The sequence below is a fragment of the Gadus macrocephalus genome, chromosome 10 (assembly GCF_031168955.1).
Source record: "Gadus macrocephalus chromosome 10, ASM3116895v1".
In the NCBI taxonomy this organism is placed as follows: domain Eukaryota; kingdom Metazoa; phylum Chordata; class Actinopteri; order Gadiformes; family Gadidae; genus Gadus; species Gadus macrocephalus.
In genome coordinates this window covers 998,009-1,021,422 of record NC_082391.1, presented here as the reverse complement: position 1 = coordinate 1,021,422, position 23,414 = coordinate 998,009, and the positions used below count along the sequence as shown (strand labels likewise).

The 23,414-nt window shown below is 45.2% G+C and overlaps 1 protein-coding gene across 3 annotated transcripts in view; it reads left to right on the top strand.

The window, feature by feature from the left end:
* Positions 1-4,442: 4,442 nt before the first annotated feature.
* slc44a1b (solute carrier family 44 member 1b) overlaps positions 4,443-23,414 on the top strand; it is a 29,621-nt gene continuing 10,649 nt past the window's right edge. The window contains exons 1-8 of one of the 3 annotated variants that reach the window (XM_060063845.1): positions 4,443-4,555; positions 6,432-6,521; positions 8,608-8,750; positions 17,744-17,880; positions 19,167-19,260; positions 19,583-19,752; positions 21,694-21,783; positions 22,205-22,362. In XM_060063845.1, the coding sequence (XP_059919828.1) occupies positions 4,502-4,555; positions 6,432-6,521; positions 8,608-8,750; positions 17,744-17,880; positions 19,167-19,260; positions 19,583-19,752; positions 21,694-21,783; positions 22,205-22,362 (936 nt within the window). In that variant the 5' untranslated portion in view covers positions 4,443-4,501. Of the gene's footprint in view, positions 4,556-5,064; positions 5,617-6,431; positions 6,522-8,607; positions 8,751-17,743; positions 17,881-19,166; positions 19,261-19,582; positions 19,753-21,693; positions 21,784-22,204; positions 22,363-23,414 lie in introns of those variants that run through there. The other 2 variants (XM_060063843.1, XM_060063844.1) reach the window with 2 other exon arrangements.

Genomic DNA, 23,414 nt, shown 5'->3' with positions numbered 1-23,414 from the left:
CCAATAGGAGGGTTTATATCATCTGATCGGAAGTTCAATACATTACGTTCAAGCCTGTGATTTGGGAAGTTTTATTCACATAGTGATGGTGAAAAAGCTTGGATTCCGGTGACAGGCTGACAGCCTGTGAACCCTTCAGTACAACGTCTGTGGGATTTTTCCTGGTGAATACAGACGGTTGTTAAATGGGAAGGAGACATACCAGACTGTAACCAGATCCTGTCTCAAGTTGAATGACGTCTCATGTTACAGGATCCACGGCATCGTGGACGCGCCAGAGTCTGCAGCAGATCAATAGTGACCTCTTTATCAGCCCGGCTGTGAGTGGACTTGGGGCGCCATATTTGTTTATTTTTGGTGCAATCAATACACTTTAAAAATATCATCCTTGTTTAGAAGGTGCCTGGAGGTTTCTGACTTAGCACTTATATTATCACAATTGTCAACCATTTAACGCAATGAATGCCCTCTGAGTCGGTTTTGGTGAAAAAAATATAAAAACATTTTAATGAATTTTCATGACATGCAAATGTCTCACCTCTGATTGGCTAACAGCACTGTCCATCACTGTAATAAACCCAATTAAACTTCCAGAGCGAAACGGGGGAAGAGAGAGAGAGAGAGAGAGAGAGAGAGAGAGAGAGAGAGAGAGAGAGAGAGAGAGAGAGAGAGAGAGAGAGAGAGAGAGAGAGAGAGAGAGAGAGAGAGAGAGAGAGAGAGAGAGAGAGAGAGAGAGAGAGAGAGAGAGAGAGAGGAGAGAGGGGGGGGGGGGGGGGAGAGAGAGAGAGAGAGAGAGAGAGAGAGAGAGAGAGAGAGAGATCTATTCGCCAAAAAAGAAGAGTTGGTTGGATTGAACATTCATTCACCGTGACTAAAATGAAAAGAAAAATCACGTTCCCAGCGCCCCCCTAGGTTGTGCGAACGCCCCCCAGGGTGAGAAACCATGATTTAAAGGATAACTCCGGTGTAAAATGGATCTGGGATATGTTTAAGATGATAACGAGATGGGATGTTCGTTTGGGAGCACAAAAGCGCATGTAAACGCATTCTTAAATAGGCTGTTTTTAGCCGATTCTACCAAAACGCTATAAACTGGGAACCATGGGGGCATCTTGTCATGGTCAAAACGAAATCGCTATTTTAAACCACTTAAAAGGCTAGAGGTAGCCCGACACTTCTTTGGTAGCATAATATGGGTCTTAAAATATAAAACGAGGCATTGATAACTTTTTAAGTGTACAGATTGTTTATTAAAAATTACATTTTATACACACATTACCATCAGTAGTTCACCCGTGGACGCCATCTTGTCTTCAAGGCTCGATTAGTAGATTCGCGAACACAGAGCTTCAGTATTGATGATCGATGTGTCACGGGTACGGCTGTACACCTGAACGAGAACTGGGGGTGGGTGCTGTGCAGGGCACAAACGGTTTTGGAGGGTAAGATGTCCTTTTGTCAAGAATTGTGAAGTCGTCCGGATCAAAATGTCGACTACAGACACGGTAATCCTTAGCTTTCAGCGTTGGAATTGGCGCCCCTACGTCGAATTGCAACACAACAAGCCACTGCTTCAAATTAGACTCCCGCAGAGGTAGCCTGTGAAAAGTCTCTGGATTGGATTTTCTCATTCTCGTGCCGCAACCAGGAAAGGCACAGACACGCACCATTTTGTTTGTCTTCTCTCTCTTCACAAGCTGTTGTCCAAGTTCAGGTGTATTGACTTCTCCACTCCGGGCACCAAACCCTCTGGACTGACCTTTTTTTATCACACTGCCCTCCAACCGTGTGATGAGGCATTTGTTGTCACCACCTCTCGCCTCACTGGGACTGAGCCGAGAAGACAATGCAAAAGAAATTTGCTTTTCCGCCACCGGCGGGCAAGAGCAAGGCCCTTGCGAGTGACCCCGATCATGACCCATCTGTGTAGACGAGGGTCTATTTTCTGTTTGTGCAGATTAGCACCCATAGTTTGCTGTAAGAAACCAGTGGTTGGGTCAGGACTACAGTTTAGGTGAGTATTTCATTTGATTATTCGCTCCATCATCTAACCAGCAAATACTTCTTAGTAAAGATATTGAAATGCCATTTCGTGGCTCATTGAAGGTCCTTGGTTGTTACTGGGTTTAGTAAAGACATTGAAATGCCATTTCGTGGCTCATCGAAGGTCCTTGGTTGTTACTGGGTTTTTGATCATAAATGGAAGGTCCTCCAAGTCAGGAGTTGTCAAGCGTTTCGGGGCCTGTTTATCCCCTCACAGGGAAGCAACATTTCCAAAAAAAACCTCCAGATTAAGCAAATGCTTACTTGCTACAATTTGTAGGCTACTCTTAAATGCCATTGGAATTGGTATTGTTCAACGTTCATATTTCAGACTTGTTTCATAGTGATACTGATACCAACGTCTATGAAATTTGCCCCCTATGCCATCAACTCATTTAGCAGAAGCTTTCATCCAAGGCAAACTAGTGAAACTTCAAATACGTAACCCTAGTCTATACTTTAAAAAAAGTTGATCACATTTTTTTCTAAATTACACCATTTATAAGTACATTAATGGTATTAGTAAACAAACTGACTTCTGCTTTTGCTTTAAATCAAATTGATTGCTATAGCTAATCTGCATTTCATCATGCTGCACTTTTTGTAGTTGCGCCGGTAGGTTTATAAAATAAGCATGAATAAATGTAATGACCGGAGTTCAACCCCAGGTTGCTTTTACCAAGTTAAACTACACTATTGCCAGAATTTATTCTTATAGCCTCAAACGAATCCTATCGGCCCCTAAATAATATATAAAATGTATGTAATGTAAACGCGAACGACTATTGAGTCTGCCCTGCTATGTGACTCTATTCCAACAGAGGGCGCTGTCTACATCTAGATTGGACTGAAGGCCTCAAGTTGACTCGCGTTGGTGATTGCGATGACAGAATCCTTGACTAGGAGGAGTACTTGAAAAGGTAGAAATGCATTGTGATTGTATTGTTTTTAACAGATTGCACTTAATATTTAGTGTTCCAAATTAATAGAGAGGCAGAATAATTTTACAAGGCAGCCTTAATAAATGAATCTCTTACCAAATTCAAGTCGTCCTCATGCTTCAGAACTGTTTCAATTCAGTTGTCCAATATGTTGCACTTGTCAAATTGATATTGGTCGGTAAAGCCCTCTGGACAAAATGTGGCCCACCCCTGCCATACATCATTCTGAAATGTCCCCTGACCCTGCAGTCTCTTGGCTCAAATGCTGCATCTTCCCTGTAAGCCAAGTAGTATATAGAGCTCAACAACTCTATACAGCAACATACTTGCATTCTTTTTTTTATCAAGTATTAACACATTTTTGCAGTACATTTCTTTTTGCCTTTTATTTCTGTATGCCATGTCTTTCATGCCAAATATTTTACTTCTTACACCTCCTAAAATTTCTCATTTACCCCACTGGGGTTTTTGAGTAGTCATCCTCGAGTATTGATAAATAAAATATTTTTATGCAAATTATTGTGTTGAGGTTTTGTTGGCAGGAAAGTATGCCAATAGCTGCCAGTGGAGTTTAATTAAAATGATATAAATGGTGCGATAAGCTTGAATACATTTCAATAAGTTCAGTTCATTGACTTATGGAGCAATGTAATAATGGTGTGTGTCATTTTTTTCCACATCTCTGTCACTTTATGTAATATAATCCAAGACAAATTTTCATACAGTTTACAAAGTGAAGGTCATCCTAAATGAACTGCAATATGCCTTTATAGCTTGCTGAAACCTCTGCATTCTCTGGTGAGACTGGAAAGCGGTAGGCCTACGTATAAGGGTCACTAAATAATTACATGGCTCTGACCTGTGTCCTTGGTACACGTTATATCATCACAAACCACCACTGAAAGATGTAGCCATCTCTCCTATGGCTTTTGTCAGACCTGCGATGTCAAAATCAGAATATGCGATCACAAAAACTATTTTCAGGACACCATGAAAAAATCTAATAATTTAAAGCAGAGGCTGAGAGAAAATGTATCCACCCAAACTGTAATGTACAGTCTTGATTTATCTAGCTTTTTACAAAAGCTATATAATACTGACATCTAGTGGACACATGCTACATTGCAAATAAATACACAAGAGACCTATAGAAAGGGTGTCGTTATTCATACTATGACGACAAACACTAATTTACTATACATCCCTTAGGTCATTTGGGAATAAAATTATAACCTTGCGCTAAAGTAGGTATTATCGACGTGTTTCTCACGTTCCAATTTTTTTTTCTTGAATTTAATATTTGTGGGCATATAGGCTACTATTTTCACACATTTCGCGACACACAAACAAGCTTTCTCTCTGGTTTTTGTGTGCGTGTGCGCCTGTAACTCACCAACGCGCACACTCTCCCCCCCTGGTACAGCAAACAATAGTACAATGGCTGCCAGTGTTCCCTTAAGCCTGGTATCTGTGTGGCATCGCTATGGTCCTCACAGAATGTTGGCACTACCTAGAAGATGGACCCCAAGAGACTGCCACCGGGAACCCATCAAGAAGAGTTTAGGAGGAGGGTAAGAGACGCCTCCATGGTCGCAGTCACATGCATTTTTGTTTACTTCTGTCAAAACTTAGTACATCGAATGTCTTCATTTTTCTAATGTCACGGTTGACTGTGTTTTTTTCTATAATGTATGTAGGCCTGTGTGTGTGTGTGTGTGTGTGTGTGTGTGTGTGTGTGTGTGTGTGTGTGTGTGTGTGTGTGTGTGTGTGTGTGTGTGTGTGTGTGTGTGTAATTATTCTACTTCGTTTGTTAATAAATGTAACCAGAAGGTTGTCAAACGGTTGTGTGCCCGTTTATAACAGGCTCATGCAGGCCCCTTGCCTCATGTTATTTTTTAGGACGCTTGCCTCATGTTATTTTCTAAGATTATTTCAGTTAGGAACATTTCTAAATATAAACTAAATTAGAGTGTGTTGTGAGTGAGTTCAACCACATCGACCAGCCGTTTATTATCACTACTTTCGTTTACAGATGATTGCATGGCTATGCATGGCTATAGGCCTATAATAAGATAGAATATGTAGTAATCACTTGGTCGATTGCGGGACTACTTGTTTAGAGTTGGTTAGTTCTTTTTTTATTTTAATCCTTTCTGAGTACAAGAAGGTTTCGACCACTTGTGAACGGGGATGAACCATGGGAAACACAGAGAGAGGTCTATTGGTCGCAGACACCGACGTCCCACCATCATCCCGTTATCTCGCCGCGGCTTCTGCGCATGCTCAATGAGATGAATGGATGCTACATCCCTTTTCCGGCTGCACCTGCACAATCCACCAGGAAGTGTGGTGGTGCGACAAATCCTAAACTATTAATCCGCTCCATACCTGCTCGGAGCAAGGTGGGACAAAGCATGCGCTCTGGACGGGATCTGCTCGTTTCGGCCTAACGGGCGCGGAATTGGCCTTGAGAAAGCCGCTACCGCTTTTGGCGCTGCGCAATTCATGCAGGGCAAACGTTTAGGCTCCCGTCAACTCCCCTGCAAGTTTGGGTTATTGTTTCGTGTGCTGTAGCTTTTAGCTCCCCGCAAACCTAACCCTGACTGCAATGGGATGCTGCGGTAGCGCTGAGGTAAGACACGGATCTCCTCCTCTTCCTCCATGCCCTTGTCCAAGTGTTGTCTCCCCTCGACACCGTACGGAAATGCAGCCTTAAGTGTGTGTGTGTGTGTGTGTGTGTGTGTGTGTGTGTGTGTGTGTGTGTGTGTGTGTGTGTGTGTGTGTGTGTGTGTGTGTGTGTGTGTGTGTGTGTGTGTGTGTGTGTGTGTGTGTGTGTGGCACCGATTTAACCCGTTAACAATAAATAGCAATGCGTGGAGATTAGCCGCCTGGAATATAACCAGTCATAATCCAATTAGAGGAATGGGGATCGAATGGTTAATACTGGTGGTAATGGGCCGGTTAATCACGCCTTACGTGTCTACATACGCGCCGTGTATCTGGAGCTCTTTGTGTGTTTTTGCGATCGCAGGATAGAGCGCCGTTGGAGACGAGATCTCCTAAACCCCATTGCGTGCAGCTTTCCATGACTAGAAATAGCCCGTCCGCTAGATCCTGTATGGTAAACAAACATTCGCCGTCGCTCAGCGGATGTTGGAGGTTTTGTCATGCCAATGATGACCATAAGCCTAACCTACAATGGCTTGGGGGACCGATGTCCCACATGCATATTTTTTGTTGTTGCCATATTGACAACTAACCCTTTGATCTAAGGCGAAACAAATAAAAGCCACGTTTCTTACAATGGGTGATAGCGGATATAAAACCGAATTGTCCCGTGTACAGTTCACCCCATAGGCCGTTTTGGTCGTAATAAGGTGTCCACACCGTCTTCTACCTGCCCGCGGTGCTGAGGGAGAGGGGTCACTGTGTTGTTGTGTCTTCCAGAGGACACGGAGAGAATGGAGACCACTGGAGGACCGCAGTTGCACGGATCTGCCGTGGTTCCTTCTCTTCACGGTGTTCTGCGTGGGCATGGTGAGTGGGGACCGTGTGCGTGTGTGTGTGTGTGCGCGCGCGTGTGCGTGTGTGTGAAGCCGATGTTTCCCTCTGAAGGCCTTGATTAATCGATTCATTTGACCCAGGTTGCTCGTTCACGTTTATGGTTATAAATGAATTAGGCAGATAATGATGTTTTCTCTTTTTGTCCGCTTGATTGGGAAAGGCTTATAAATAGGTAACTTATCTATAGGCCTCAAACAGTACATAGGCTGCTACACAATAACATATAGGTCTGCAACAGTCTTTTGTTTGGCCATTTTGTGTATTCGCTCTCAGACATACTAGGCCTAACTATGAACAAAGGAACCATTCTACTTTATTCTTATGCCTGCCCTTAACTGGGGTATAAGATGATGTTTTTCCCACTAAGCATGTTTATGAATATCTTGTGTGTAAACACAGGGTGTCGATGTTTGGGTTTTCTCGCTAATGGATGTCAATCGCTTCCTCTACTCACCACCCTAGTGTAACTAATCAGACTGTACATGCTGTGTGTGGCTGTAGCTGTTGTAGCTGTTGTTAACCTAACAACAGCGTGCTTTGTGTTGCCCCTGTACTAACTCATCACTCATCTCCTGTCACTTTACACAATGACACTTATCTTTTACACTTTCAATTTAAATGTTTTGGTTCCCTTCCCATCTCTAGATTGTTGTCAATCAAAAGCCAACATTCAAATCCATTAGAGGTATATGTAAATTTACATTTTAGAAGTAAACCAAACTTAATTTGCCAAATAAATATTTGCATGGTGACTACAAGGTTTTTATAAATTAACAAATGATTAATTAATTAATTAAATATTTGATTAAAAGCTAAAGCAACGTTAAATAGGCAGGAGGGCTGTAGTCTTGACACTGCGGTTGGGCAGGAGTGCAGCACTGTCTCAGGTTCTGAAGAACTCCAGGATTTAAAAGATGAATGAGAATCGAGACGAAAGCTCTTCCACTGTCCTCTCAGAGAACACACACACACACACACACACACATACACACATACACATACACATACACATACACATACACATACACACACATACACATACACACACACACACACACACACACACCTAATGGGACATCTGCTATTGTCCTCTAAATATAAAGTCAGCCTGGAGCCAGGAGTTTGGTAGTAATGTATTTCTGCTAAATCATTCAGACATACTTTGAATAAAGACTGCTGGTGAAATGTCAGACCCACAGGACAGATAAGGCGACTTATCCAACCCACCAGCTAAAAAGGGTAGCGTTGTGTTGTTACTTAAAATTTAGTATACAAGAACCTTTACAGCAAACCTTCATTATATTATCAACAGTCAGTTATTCTGTGGAAGTTAGTAATTACAAAGACACCAGATCGCCATCAAAACAGGCCACGGTCATATTGCTATGACGCTAGATCTTTCCTGTGGTTTTCATCTGTTGCAAAAAAAAACATTGGCTTACATGTATGCTTTTTTAAAGGTAATATTTTTTCAAAACTAGTCATTAAATCTTTATTCAGATGAGCATAATTCACAAGGAGCAAGGGCATAATCAGCGTATCGCCGCTAAGCAACGTTATATTTACCAATTGTATTTTGTGCAGTGATGATTGCAAATATGGTCAACGGTTTGAACCAACCTTTTTCTATTATATTCTAAAATTCATTTATGTTTACAGGGACAGATCGCATCAATCTATTTCTGTTAATTTGCCGGTGTTGTCTGGCCCCTTTTCCACTGTAGCTTCTGTGATGCTAACATGTTGTGTTTCTGTGATGCTAACATGTTGTGTTTCTGTGATGCTAACATGTTGTGTTTCTGTGATGCTATCATGTTGTGTTTCTGTGATGCTAACATGTTGTGTGTCTGTGATGCTAACATGTTGTGTGTCTGTGATGCTAACATGTTGTGTTTCTGTGATGCTAACATGTTGTGTTTCTGTGATGCTAACATGTTGTGTTTCTGTGATGCTAACATGTTGTGTTTCTGTGATGCTATCATGTTGTGTTTCTGTGATGCTAACATGTTGTGTGTCTGTGATGCTAACATGTTGTGTGTCTGTGGTCTGTCTGCTCCAGGGCTGTATCTGCAGCTACACTATCGTCACGGGGGGCGCGGCACGCTTGGTCTTCGGCTACGACAGCTACGGCAACACGTGCGGACAGCGCAACGAGCCCATCGAGGGGGTCCGACTGAGCGGACTTGACCACCGAGACCGGCAGTATGTCTACGCTCTGTTAACCGCTTTTATTGTTGGTCGCGCTTGACGCAAGTGCCTTGATTTTGGCGTTGTTTTGGTTCCAGTGAGTACAGTGTGGGAGGAAGTTAAAAGGCATAAGCTTAGGAGTCAAACGGTCTATACATTATTATGTATTTTTTCATATCTGAGTGGATTCCACTCTTGTCCGGTCTCTGGACGAGCTGTGTTTCAAGGATGTCAAACATAAAACACAGCCAGTTACTTTCAAGCGACCGAATGTGGCTGCGGTACGTCGTAGAAGGATTTAGTTTCAGCTGTGATGGTTTCACAGGAAGAGTGTGAAGGCAGCTCCACAAGCTGGCGTGTGAGAAGAAGATCCAAGATGGTGGTGCGTGGCTATGCTGGGAGGTGACTGGAGAAGTCGATTCAAATGAGTCGGTTTAGCCATGACCACCGGCACTGTTAGTAGAGCAGAACAAAAACTGCGTGCTCGGTGGAAAATTGGCATTGTTCGCTGCACACTGCGGGTCCTGGCGTACCTCGTTTTAAGAAGCACCATATTCAGAGACGTCTACGTGATCATCTATTCATCCATTCATCTTTTATTTCTCAGTGTTCTTTGTGCTGGCTCCGCCCCTGCTCTAAGCTTACTGGGTCCTGCAGTGAATCAGCAAGGTTGGTAAAAAGGGGCATGGTACCTCCTCTGGATCGCCCGGTGATAGATGGGAGGGAAGAAGGAGGTCAGGCGAGGAGGAACGGGAGCCAGAGACCGGCAGAGGGGTATTGTAGCAGAGGGGAGCTCTCGATAGCTCCCAGTGAGGCGACAGAGTGCTGGCTCACCTTGAGCACTCCAGCACTCCTCCTCCTCCTCCTCCTCCTCCTCATCCTCCCCACGTTTAGGATTCACATTAGATTACGTTTTAATGAAGCGGCAGGATGGAGAGCAGGTGGGGGACGGAGGCGAGACGCGCTCCAGGTTGAGGGAGGGTTGAGGTTGGAGAACAACAGTGGCGTCCTCCTGAATGCATCGAGGGAGATTGGGGAGGGGGAGCTTGAGGCACAAGATGAAGAGGTGGCAGGGGGGGACAGTTTGCCGGTAACTCTGGCAGCCAGATGCTGCCTGTGTACAACGTCACCTGACATCCAACGGCCAGACACATCTGGGTCACCATCTCACTGGGGCACTCTCTCTCTCTCTCTCTCTCTCTCTCTCCACCAGTCCCTCTATCTCTCTTCTCCTGCTCCTGTCCTGTCCTGTCCCGCGGTTTTATTTTCCGCTCTACTTCCCATGACCTCCTTCTTTAGCTGTGCCCCCTTTTTTTGTTTTATTTTACTCTTTCCTCTCTCGCTCTCTTCCGCGTTTTTTCTCGTTTTTCCTCGTTTTTCAGACCTCTTGTACTATCATTTATTTTTCATGCAGTTGTCCTGTTGTTCTCGATTCGTCTGAAGGATTGTGTTGTTCTAGTTTTCGGCCAGCTGGTTCCAACGTGGAGCAGATGGCTTCTGATGTGCTGATGTTGGGAGGAATCGGAGCCAACTGTCCAAACACCATTTCCCATAATCCCCTTCATCTGTTGAAAGATGGTGAAGGTGTTTTAAAGGGCCAGTCACTCTAAAACAGAGACCTATGATAAAGCTGAAATAAAGGCGGTCAACAATAGGATAATGAGCAACAATAGTTTGCTTATAACCAAGTAGTTAAGCCGGTTAAGCTAGTGGCAAGTGTTCCAGGTTGGATCCCACGATGCTCCTTGATGGTGTGAATGGGATGATGTGAATCAGATCACTTTGGACAAAGGTGTTTGCTACACGACTTAATGAATGTAAATGGTTATTTAGTTGTCAGAAAATATGACAACTTTATTGTCATTTCATAACATATATATATAATAACATCTAATATACTAGTATATATAATATAACTTAAAATGAATTGATTTGTTTCTGCATCCATCCATATGGTTTATAACAGTTTATAACAGTCAGTTTATAACAGTTTATAACAGTACTACAGTTTCTCGATGCTGTGTTCTGATGGGGTCGCCTGCTGTCCGTCTGTCCGTCCATCTCTCCCTCTCCGCTCTGGACTGGACCGACCCAGGTCAGGACAGTGGGGTCGGGTTCTACCTCTCCCCCCCCCCCCCAGGGTCCATATGAAGGTGTGAAACCCCCTCCCTCCCTACTGTCATGACCTTGGTGGTGGTGGTGGTGGTGGTGGTGGTGTTTTTAGCTCCCCGACGTAGAGTTTGTGTATCCAGCTCAATGGAGAGCGCAGCCAGCAGGCCCTTATGCTCCTCGACCGCCTCCGAGCCCTTCAGGTGGACAGCCAGAACAGGGCCCCCGGTAAAGCATCCCCGTCCATCAGGCAGCATGCTTTCAGAGGCGGTTCTTTCATTGGGCATGCAGGGGCTCGGCCATCACTTAAGAACGCCCACGTTAGGGCTACGGGATTATGGAAGAAACATAATCACGATTATTTTGGTCAATATTGCAATCACGATTTTACAAACGATTATTTTTGAGTTTGAAATCATTGTGCATTTATGAAGCATTTTTTTCCCAAAAATGTGGAGGGATAGAAAATCGAAAATAATGTCCAAACATGTATCCAGCTGTTCTGCAATTTCTCTAAAACATTTAATGAATAAAATGAATATAGTTTAAACTATATTATATGAGTTTGGAGATCCTTTGACCCAATAATCGTAATCACGATAAAAATTGGATGAATTGCACAGCCCTACTACATGGTATTCAGAACCTTTGGGCTAAGCTAGCTACTAGATATATCTGCTTCCTCATTGGTCCCTAAAGGACACAGTTTCTTTACTTGGTATTTTTTTACTCCAACGACACCAACGAGAAAAGTAAGTAAGGAGCTTGTTTCCCAACTACGGTTCCTTTCCCTAAAGCATGGTTGCTAACTTCCTTAGCAACCTACCTCTTGGGACTCAACAGTTAATAGGAAAGTGTTTCCCAGAACTATTTCACCTACATATGAAGCTCTGAAGTTATTCAACTTCATAGCACTAGGTTAGGTAATGCTTCCTGACTTTTTCCCCACAACATATTCTGGCTGGGTCCTATTACTCACATGGTAAAAAGGCAAATTATTTACAACGGCTCGAGGGATGTATTCATGGTCACATGACCGATTTCAGTCTTCTTTGTGTTTTTTATGCAATTAGCATTCCGAGTTAGTGTAGTACCGCCTCCAAATGTTAGGGAGTGAATCATCTCTGGAATTTGATGACTTACAAATATATATATATAAAAAAAAGTAACAACTCTGTTACTTTTACAAGTGATAAGTGTATTCAGTGATAGCCTACAATTATTTTTTTTTATAATAATAGGCTAGGCCTGTATCAAGAAACATGCATCCACTGCAGCAACAACACAATATACTGCCCCCCTGTCAAAAGGAGGAGGGAAATACACAGCCTAGGTACTGTTAAGAGATCGACAGACTTCAAACATCACAAATCGATCATTAGCACTGAGGAAACAAACATCTGGCGGGGCTTGAACCGGTGGAAAACAAACACCAAAACCTGTTACTATCAGGGCGAGTGCTCCAACCACTCAGCCATTTGACTCTTGCACAGCATTGGGGGAAAAAGTATATATTTTTCCATATCTCAGAGAATAGTGTGGACAAAGCAAATTTCTCACCAAATTCATTGTTTGAATTCTCTTTTTTTCCATAAACGTATCGACCATTTGCAGCACGTGTATTGTATTGCATAGATCAGGGATGGGCAACTGGCGACCTGCGGGCTGCATACGGCCCGCATCCTCACTCAGTCAGGCCCACACATACAGTATTTATATCGATTTTTAATTTAATAAAAAACTTAAAAAAAAAACCATGTGTCTAGTTTGCTTAGAAACGATATCAGTCATGAAAGATTTCCACTTAAGTCACTACTACAACTACTACAACTGCAATGTATATCATGCTTGTTGGGTTTGAGTTCATTGAGTTGTTGCACTTAATGTTGGGCCGATGTTTTTCAGTTTTGAGACATCATTGAATGATGATGTATGTGAGCCCTTTGCCCTTTGCACCATTCATGTGTCTGTTTTAGCATGGAAAACATGAAATAATGTATGTTGGTTCAATTAACATAGCTAACATTGGTTATGAATCTGGAAGATTTTTTAGGTAGTGGTCATCCCCAAAATGCACCAGAATACAGGAAATCATATCTACCAAATTCAAAATGTTGTAGCTTCTCTCAGCTTGAAGTGCGCAGTCATGTGGCCCTCTGATGGTGACGATGAAAAATGTGGCCCTCTTTGTCATGAAAGTAGCCCATCCCTGGCATAGATAGTGCCTATGCTGTGTGTGTGAGATTTTTTCCAAACAAACAATTATTTCCGAAAGGTTTCTAATGTTAATACAAAGGATAGGTAGGCTAAACACAATCAAGTTGGCAAATATTAACCACAACTGTATAACAAGCATGTAGTCTAAATATCAAAGTTTGTGAGGCTTCCACCTGTGAATGATTGAATGCCTCAGAGCAACTCTGGACTCCACCTTCAGAAAACATCTGTTCACTATGCATTAACTATTAGTACGCAGCAAGCCAACGAGGTGGTCAGCTACGTATTGCTATGTTGGATGGAGATTTAAGTGTGTGTGTGTGTGTGTGTGTGTGTGTGTGTGTGTGTGTGTGTGTGTGTGTGTGTGTGTGTGTGTGTGTGTGTGTGTGTGTGTGTGTGTGTGTGTGTGTGTGTGTGTGTGTGTGTGTGTGTGTGTGTGTGTGTGTGTGTGCGCGTGGTAGAACGTTTTGCCCGTTTTCATATTAATTACTTAGTTACTTTAGAATATTGTCGATTGATAAATTCACTCTATTTAAAAAGAAACATCCTCACTCTCCTACGTACCCATATCTTTAGTTATATCGTGTAGGTAATTTTAATATATTTGTTTAAAATACACTTTTGTGTTTTTATTTCCATTACCTGCGTTGACTTCCATTACCTGCTTATGACTCCTCCCTGGGCCTTGTTGAAAACTCCCACAAGCAGCAGCAACAGCAACCATTACCGGGGATGAAGCCCGTGGCCTCATGTCATCCATGGCATGGCATCGTTTGCGACACAATGACCACACCCGCACCACACACGCGTGTTGGTGTGTGTGTTCCTTTGTCTTTGGATGCGGGTGAAGAGATGCTCCAGTGGTCCTTAATCAGCACATTAAACAGCCATTAGGGAACATTAGCACACGTCGACATGCTGCTATCGGCCACTTTGTTGTTATTCCACGAACACACCCTGACGCACGCACCCACACACAGTACGTGCACTCTCACAGCCGCCCATACATGCACGCTCACTCTTGCACATGCAAACACTCTCGCGTATACAGCAACGCACACGCGCGGTGTAATCGGCAGGAGGGGATGTGGCATCGGGCCGCACGCTGGAGCCTACTGAAGCAGCAGCTGTCTGGGGTTCAATTAGAGTCCATACAGCTGTCGTTCAGACCTCCTCCTCACTCTCTCTCTCTCTGTGTGTCGGTCTCTCTCTCCCTCTATTCCTTACTCTTTCTTTCTGTCTCTTTCTGTGCCTCTGGTGCGTTCAGCGACTCTCGCACTCTCTCTGTCGGTCCGTTGATCTGTCCGTCTGTCTGCATCTCTGTCTCTCGCTCTCTCACTGTCTGTTGATCTGTCCGTCTGTCTCTCGCTCTCTCACTCTCTCTCGGTCTGTTGATGTGTCCGTCTGTCTGCATCTGTGTCTCTTGCTCTCTCTCCCTTTCTCTGTCCGTTGATCTGTCCGTCTGTCTGCTTCTCTCTCTCTCTCTCTCTCTCTCTCTCTCTCTCTCTCTCTCTCTCTCTCTCTCTCCCTCTCTCTCGGTCTGTTGATCTGTCCGTCTGTCTGCCTGTGTCTCTCTCTCTCTCTCAGTCTGTTGATCTGTCCGTCTGCCTGCCTGCCTGTCTCTCTCTCTCTCTCTCTCTCTCTCTCTCTCTCTCTCTGTCTGTTGATCTGTCTGCCTGTCTGTCTCTCTGTCTCTCTCTCTCTCTCTCTCTCTCAGTCTGTTGATCTGTCCGTCTGTCTGTCTGCCTGTCTGTCTCTCTCTCTCTCTCTCTCTCTCTCTCTCTCTCTCTCTCTCTCAGTCTGTTGATCTGTCCGTCTGTCTGCCTGTCTGTCTCTCTCTCTCTCTCTCTCTCTCTCTCTCTCTCTCTCTCTCTCTCTCTCTCTCTCTCTCTCTCTCTCTCTCTCTCAGTCTGTTGATCTGTCCGTCTGTCTGCTTCTCTGTCTCTCGCTCTGCACCCTCTGCAGGAGATTGGCTTTAGGATCCACAGATTATATTTTCTTGGAACACTGACAAACTCTTGTTTTATCTTGGCCCTACTTCAAAGCCACCATGACCGTCACTGAGATCTCAGTCATTTGAGTCATTTATAGTTTATTTTTTTTATATGGCAGCAATATAAACCTCTATTTATCAGGACAAGCTCACAATTGAATCATAAACAAAAGTGTAGTACTCTCCTCCTTAACTATAATTTCACTTTAATTTGACATATGCCTCAGGATACAGATGGTTAAAAACCCCATTACAGATCAGATTGGACCATGAGGAATAATAACCGAGGCTGGTCCAATTCAACACAAACTGAGTTCTGTTGTGACAGAACTGGTGCAATGTCCGAGGCAATATGTCATCTACAGCCACACAGAAACCAAACACAGAGACCATGGAGAGACACATAGATGCCTTAAAAAATCCTTTGGCTGAAGATAGACTCAAAATCTCAGTTTCTTAATTTGTTGTTCTCTTGTGCTAAACCCATTTGCTATTTGATGAAATAAAGGCATTCCGCTTCTCCCATTTGAAGGCTGTCAGATCTCGGAAACATGCCCATTATTTTACAAGAACAAATAAAATCCAAACTCAAACCTATATCATATACATCATATAAAAAGAATATGTATGTGCATACATAAAGATGCTGTTTTTGTGGTGTGATTATGTATGTGTGTACTGGCCCACAATAGGGATCAAACTTTGTTTGGCCAGAAGGTACAGAACCTTTGTTTCTGGGCCAGGAGGTCCAGAACCTTTGTTTCTGGGCCAGGAGGTACAGAACCTTTGTTTCTGGGCCAGGAGGTCCAGAACCTTTGTTTCTGGGCCAGGAGGTACAGAACCTTTGTTTACTGGCCAGCAGACAGAACCTTTGTCTCCGGGCCTGTTGGTCCAGAACCTGGCCGGGTCCTGTATATTTGTGTGACCACCACTAAGTGTCTGCATGTGTCTGGCTTCATGTGGCACACTGCCCTTAGTAGCCCATGGGACAACTCATAGGACAACTGTGTGTGTTTGTGTGTTTGTTGTCGGTGTGTGGCCGGCCCCTTTGCTTGTACAGTGTGTCAGACAGATGACCTCCCATGAAGCCCTCCATTATAAGCCCCCCTACCCCCCCCCGGTTGGCTCTGTGCCTGGGAGGATGGCCTCATCTCTCTCTCTCTCTCTCTCTCTCTCTCTCTCTCTCTCTCGCTGTCTCTCTCTCTCTCTCTCTCTCCCTCTCTCTCTCTCTCTCTCTCTCTCGCTGTCTCTCTCTCTCTCTCTCTCTCTCTCTCTCTCTCTCTCTCTCTCTCTCTCTCTCTCTCTCCACACTGCATTTTATCATCATCTATCCATGAAGGAATGATTGTCTGGCCCCTGGAGTGATAACACAGTGGGCGGGAGGCGGGCCGGGTGCTGGGCCGGGGCCACGTAGGTCAGCTCTCCAATAGTGTTTGTTGTTGTGTGTTGGTCACACGCTCGCTCCCCACCGTTGGCATACCGACCTTCCTCCTTAATATCTTTGGCTGGTCTTGCTGGGGGTGGAAGGGGGGAGTATTGGTTTTTGAATGCGAAATGTTGTGCTTGTGTCTTTCCTTTTGTTGAGACCAATGAAAGCTTCCTCGGTGAGCCATGCGAAGAATCAAAAAGTTTTCTTTGTTCAATGTTACCACATACCACTGCTCATACTCTACCCTCCCTTCACTTTCTCTGTGTTTGTGTGTGTGTGTGTGTGTGTGTGCTTGCCTTTGCCTGTGTACTGAAGAAAACCCAGACCCTCCTTAATCATTGAGTAAATGTTTTATGAAAGCAAGCCTATATACATTTCCTCGACATTTCCTTCCTGTTTGATCCAGAGATCAACCACATCTACGGAGTTAAATGTAATGACCGCCAGTCTGGGTTCTGTTGTTACTCGTCAGAGAGGAAATGCAGGAAACAATTAATCCCACCGGAGAAATAGAAGCAGCCCAGCTAATGGTTTGGTCTGATGTGGACCACAGCTTCATTATCTCCCAGTGGGTTAAGATAGTCTAGTGGTAAGTGTGGTCGACTCCCAGTCATAACTTAGGTACTGGGTTCCACCCCTAATGTCCTCAAATAACCCGAAGGCGCCCTAGGGCAAGATGCTTAACCCCTACCTGCTCCTTAATGACCTGTTTCTGTGTTCACTGTCTAGCCCCTACCTGATCCGCAATGAGCTGTATGACAAGTTCACTGTCTAACCCCTACCTGATCCGCAATGAGCTGTATGACAAGTTCACTGTCTAGCCCCTACCTGATCCGCAATGAGCTGTATGACAAGTTCACTGTCTAGCCCCTACCTGATCCGCAATGAGCTGTATGACAAGTTCACTGTCTAGCCCCTACCTGATCCGCAATGAGCTGTATGACAAGTTCACTGTCTAGCCCCTACCTGATCCGCAATGAGCTGTATGACAAGTTCACTGTCTAGCCCCTACCTGATCCGCAATGAGCTGTATGACAAGTTCACTGTCTAGCCCCTACCTGATCCGCAATGAGCTGTATGACAAGTTCACTGTCTAGCCCCTACCTGATCCGCAATGAGCTGTATGACAAGTTCACTGTCTAGCCCCTACCTGCGCAGTAATGACGTATGATGATGTATAATAATATAATATTATAATGATTTACTTGAAGCTTCAGATTTCCTCATCATGGCCGTTGGTCTGCTCTGCCGTCCCCCTAGATACGTCTTCTTCCTGGACCCCTGTAACATCGACATCGTCCAGAGGAAGATCAAATCCTTGGCGTTGTGCGTGTCGCTCTGCCCCGGCGAGGAGATGAAGACCTACGAGGACCTCAAGACCTTCGCCATGCTGAACGGTGAGCCAGACCCTCCCCTCACACTGTGTGATGGCAGTTCAACGGCCTGGCCGGTCCCGTGCACACCCACAGAACAACGCGCTGATGTCCGTGACACGATGGACGTTCAGACCGGCAGTAAGAAGCACACAAGCAGGTGGAACTAAGAATTAAAACATCAGACCAACCAATAAGAGAAGGCATCACTGTTTACAAGGAGTCTGAATGAAGTACATGAAGGTGACCAGGTATTGGATATGGATTCAATTCATGGCTCAGTTGCGCTGAAGCGTCAATCAGCTGGCGATGTCGTATAACGGTGGTAACCGTCCCGAGAGCGTTGGCCTGGCGGCCCTTCTCAGTGGTGGGGTCCTTGGACCACCAGCCCATTCAGCGGGTGGTGGGGACGTATTAACATGACGGGTGTGAAGACATTCACTGTGGAGGAAGCATAGCAATGTGGAACGCAATGAAATGCAATGACGATTAGATAAGTACATTAGTTGTATCACAGCAGATTTTTTTTCCCAGAGGGGGAATGTTGAGTTTTTTTTTTACTTTACATTTACACCCTCTCTCTGCCGGAAGAAACCTCTTTCTCTGTAGTTCGTTGGCCAACCGTTGAGCTGTAAGGAGCCATTGGTGCAGAGAGAGAGAGAGAGAGAGAGGCAGTAGTTAGATGGATGACACACACACACAGCTCAGGCGTGAGACACACACATACTGACACACACACACACACACACACACAGATGTTCTCAGTGGGCTCTGTGTGGCAGTACATTAACAAAGGCTGCGTTAAGTCCAGTCCCACCTCTGCCTGTGCAGCTCCTATTGTTAGGTCCTCTCTGGCCCGCGACACTGCCAAGATGCCTGTGGGGGGGGTGGGGGGTCATGTGACGGCGTGTGCCTCAGCTGGAACTATGGTCCCCTGTCTCCCTGTCCCCCACTTAGTCAACTAATACTGTCAGCTAACACTGTGGGTGCGCTGTATCTTACTCCGAGTGGTCTTGAATCTAGAGAATAGTGTTAAACCACACGGCAGGCGGGGGCGTGGGATTGAGCCATCCATCACAAGTCTGGGTGGACACTCCCACTTGTGTTGCCCACAGCGGATGGTACTTTTTAAATGGCTGATCAGACCTCACACCCAGTGTTACCTTTTTTTTTTTCCTTTTAAAAAATACAGAACCACCTCACTAACCCGGCTACACTGAGCCGCTCGTTTATTATATCCAACACAATGTGTGAGGACATCAGTGTAACTAGCTTGTCATGCTTGTTACTGACACCCGTGCCTCCTGCAGGATCGGAGCTGTGTTCCTACGAGCTGGCGGGGCACAAGTACCCCGGCCTCCCAGAGAGGTTCGACAAATGCCCCAAGCTCCCCGTCCCCCCCAGGTAGGACTGCTTCCCCCCACATTGTTCTAATCCAATCTGTCAAACATCCGTCTGTGATATAAATCGGTGCCAGCGGCGCTGTTGGCATGGCTACGCTAGTGGCGACAAATAACGTGGCGGTCTGTTTATATAGAGTGACCTTTACCCTTCAGAATCGTTAAATCAAAAAATGTACTGTAATCAAATATCCACAGCTTAGAGGTCAGCCATGTCCCGCAACCTCATCTGCATATCCCTGTCCTACCTTCCACCCCCCCTCTCTCTCTCTACTCTCTCTCTCTGGCTCTGGCTCTGTCTTTGTCTCTGGTTCTGGCTCTCTCAGCAAAGCGCTGCCGGTGTTCAACCGCTGCACGCCCGTCGACGTCTCCTGCTACGCTAAGTTCGCGGAGGCGGTGGTGACGTTCGTCAGCGACAACAGCGTGCTGCACCGCCTGATCGCCGGCGTGATGGCCAGCAAGGAGATCATCGTCGGCCTCTGTCTGCTGGCTCTGGGTGAGCAGAACCTGTGGTTCCCCCCAGGACCCACGCAGGCCTGTTTCCCCCTGCGTCCGAACTGGTTGGCTGGGCGGGGAAACCTTTCATTGACGGGGGAAACTGTGACAACTCAAAGATGCATTGTAAATGCTACCTGGGTGGGGACTAAGGTTGGGTAGGTTGATCTGTCCAGCATACATCTGGGCTTGACACTCGCTTTTAAACAGTCACATGGTCTATATCGCCCCAGGTATCAATACAACTGTATAGCTGTCTATGGAGAGAAACAACACAACAAGAACAAGAGATGAATTCTGAATCAAAGATACATAGGATGTTGTTTTAAACAAACAAGATGTCACACTTCTTGACCATAAGAAGACTAAACTAAGGAGATAACTACAGCGAGATACAGTCGTTAAGTGTGTGGCTCATGATGTAGGGCAGGATGTCTGGCCACTCGAAGGTTGCTGGTTTCAGGCCCTGAACACGTTGAGGCCGACCAGATGGACCCGGCGTTTTCGGGTTAGGATTCGTGTGATCCCCAGATAAACAAACGATGACGTCATTGCCCACCAGGTGGGCAACGTGAGATTTCCGTCTAATTAGTTTCTGTTTGATTTGATTTGTATTATTTTTTAAGCTTTAGATACAGCCCCTACATTGAATTACTAACTGTAAATTCAAAAGTATTTTCTGGTCAATCTACAAGGTTAAACATCGGCTATTGTAGTTCTTCTTCGGTTCCTCCTCCTCGACTGTATGTTTGTATACAGCAGGCTTGCTCCGCCTCGTCGTCTTCTTTTTTTGGTGGAGAAACAGCGCCACCCATAGGCCTGGAATATATACTAAAGCATTTCTAAGTGTGCCTGAAGGACGCCTAGATCTACCTTCTCCCACCGAGCGGCTGTCACCTCGCATGGCTGACTGCACTTTGAGTGGCCAGCGCTCTGAAAAGCGGTATCAAAATGCAGTCCATTTATCATGAACAGGAACAGGATGAATTCAATCAACAAAGAGTTACCCTCACATCGACTCGTGACCGATATGCCTCTCTCACGGCCGCAGCGCAAGGTGGAGCTAGGGTGTCGTGGCCCCTTTAATGATGGTGGTGTCTGCTGTTTCGCTGCTGTGTTGCTGAGCTTGAGCCCGGTCGGCAGATCACGCAGCGGCAGCCAAGGAAATGGCAGCGCGCCGTGGAAACAGAAAATTAAAAAGCGCTGAGTCATTGTGTCAGCGTCCCCCTGGAGAGCATCTTCCAGGGTGAGGCGGGCGGACATGAACTGGCCTTGTGGGGAGCCGGAGGTCTTGTCATGGTGATATGTGGGGAGGTGGTATAGTATCTATGTATGGACTCAACCAATCTCTAACCAGGCAGGTCAATTGGGAACAGATTCTTGTTTACAACGACGGTTTGGCCAGGAGGCCAACACACCAGCTGAAACACGTTTTTGTGGGGGTTGAAGTTTGCGACATTCTTAATGACTACAATGCTACAAAGTGCTAAGCTGTTCTGTTCACAATTAGCGAGTTCGTCTGCTGTATATCAGTTCAAGAAGGGCCCTTTCGTAAGAGGGATGTTGGATGAACTTGGAAAGGGTATGAAAGTGGCAATGTTGCACAGGTTGAAATTCGGTAGGCACTAAGACTGCCAATAGACCGCATTCAGAGCTACAGAAATGACAGGTAATTGCTGTTATTTCCTTGAAAGGGAGACTTTTCTTTCTGCTATTAGTCTGGACCCCAGCTATAATGATGACGAAAATGGCCAAGCAACACGAACGTGCTATAATGTCAGCCGAAGAGGTGTGGCGAAAAGAAAAAACACACAAAGCATTGCAAAAGACGTTGCACAAGTTTTTCATAAGAATCTGGATTTTCAAACGCAACACCGACCAAATATGTCCGCCAACCCCTGGAGGGACTGATGGATAGTGTGTCTTTGTCTGTTGCCTGCAGGTCTCTCCATGATCCTGATGGTCATCATCCGCTACATCTCGGCCGTGCTGGTCTGGATCCTCACCGCCATGGTCGTCCTGGGCTCCCTCGGTGAGCTCACTTCCTGTCTGACTGCCAAGTCAAAGGGGGGTCACTTCCTGTCTGACTGCCAGGTCAAAGGGGGGTCACTTCCAGTCCCACCAAAAATAAGTCTTGTTTTTCTTTACTTTCTAATAAACCGAGGGATACCTTGATCGAGGGAATTTATTTGACAGAAGAGCCACACAGATGTCTTGGTTTAATGGTTCTTGCCAAAAGGGCCATTAATACATCTGATGTAAAAGCTTTATGTCAGAAAATCCATTTTATGCCTGGTTACCTTCAACAAAATCAGCCAAACCAATTATTTCCAAAGCTACCTTTTAAGTCTTAATTCGGAGTAAGTGCATTAAAGGTTGTGTGATAATTCTAGATAAAAGCTCGTTTGACAGACATCACGTGACAGTGGTCCGTGCGGTCGATGTGTTCTCAGCCGGAACGAGCGTGCTGTGGTGGCTGTACATCGACCACCGGTTGTTCTCCAACACCACGGCGCCCCGGGTTGCCAAGGAAACCAGCGAGGAGGCGGAGCTGGACCTGGACAAGAGGCAGGCCCTGTTGGTCTACGCTGCCTCCGCCACCGTCTTCACGGTACGTCTCAACCCTCGGAACACAGAACGTAGAAGAACCATATGATACACTCTGTTTCTTCAAAAGTCAACTTGAAACCTATCTCTTCAGGACCAACTCCAACATTTGACAAATCATCCTCCGCCATCTTCCACTCTCTCCCGCTCTCGTAATGTGTCGCCTATTGTTGTGGTGGTGTTCATTTTTTCCCTTTTGTTTGATGGTCTGTACTGTCTGTATGTATTCCTGTCTTATTTGTAAAGCGTCTTTGAGTATTTAGAAAAGCGCTACAAAAAACGGATCAATTATTATTATTATTATTATATGTTTGTTCTATCCGGTTTCATCCTGTTCTGTACAGTTGTATCCTGTTTTATCCTGTCCTTTCCATCCTGTTTCACCCTGTTCTATCCAGTTCTATCCACCCTGTTGTTAACCTGTTTTATCCATCTCTATCCATCCTGTTGTAGCCTGTTTATCAGGTTCTATCCTGTTTCAACCTGTTCTATCCATCCTGTTTCACCCTGTTCTATCCAGTTCTATCCAAACTTCTTTATCCTGTTCTATCCTATTCGATTCTGCTTTATCGTCTTTCCAATCCTTTCCTATCCGGTTTATCCTGTTTTATCCAGTTCTTACTAACGCCGTTCACCAAAAAATAGAGCAGTTTGTATATTCAATAAAAACAATGTACCACGTTTCCAGTGTTTACCTTTGTTATAATGCTTTGATCATTCTGTTTTTAACTTCCTTTGTTCTGTCTCACCTTTCTCTCTCTGAATCTCTCCCTTTCCTACTCTCTCTCTCTCTCCTAATCTCTCTCCCTCTCTCTTACCCTCTCTCTCTATCGCTTTTCCTTTCTTTCTCTCTCCCCCTCTGACCTACTCTCCCTATCTCTACCCTCGCTCTGTGTCCCCCCTTTCTGTCTCCCTGCCTCTCTCTCTATCCCTCCCTCTATCTCTCTGTCTCCCTGCCTCTCTCTCACTCCTTCTCTTTGTCTCTCTCTCTATCTCTACCTCTATTTATCCGTCTCTGTCTCCCTGCCCCACCCTCTCTCCCTGATTTTCTATACC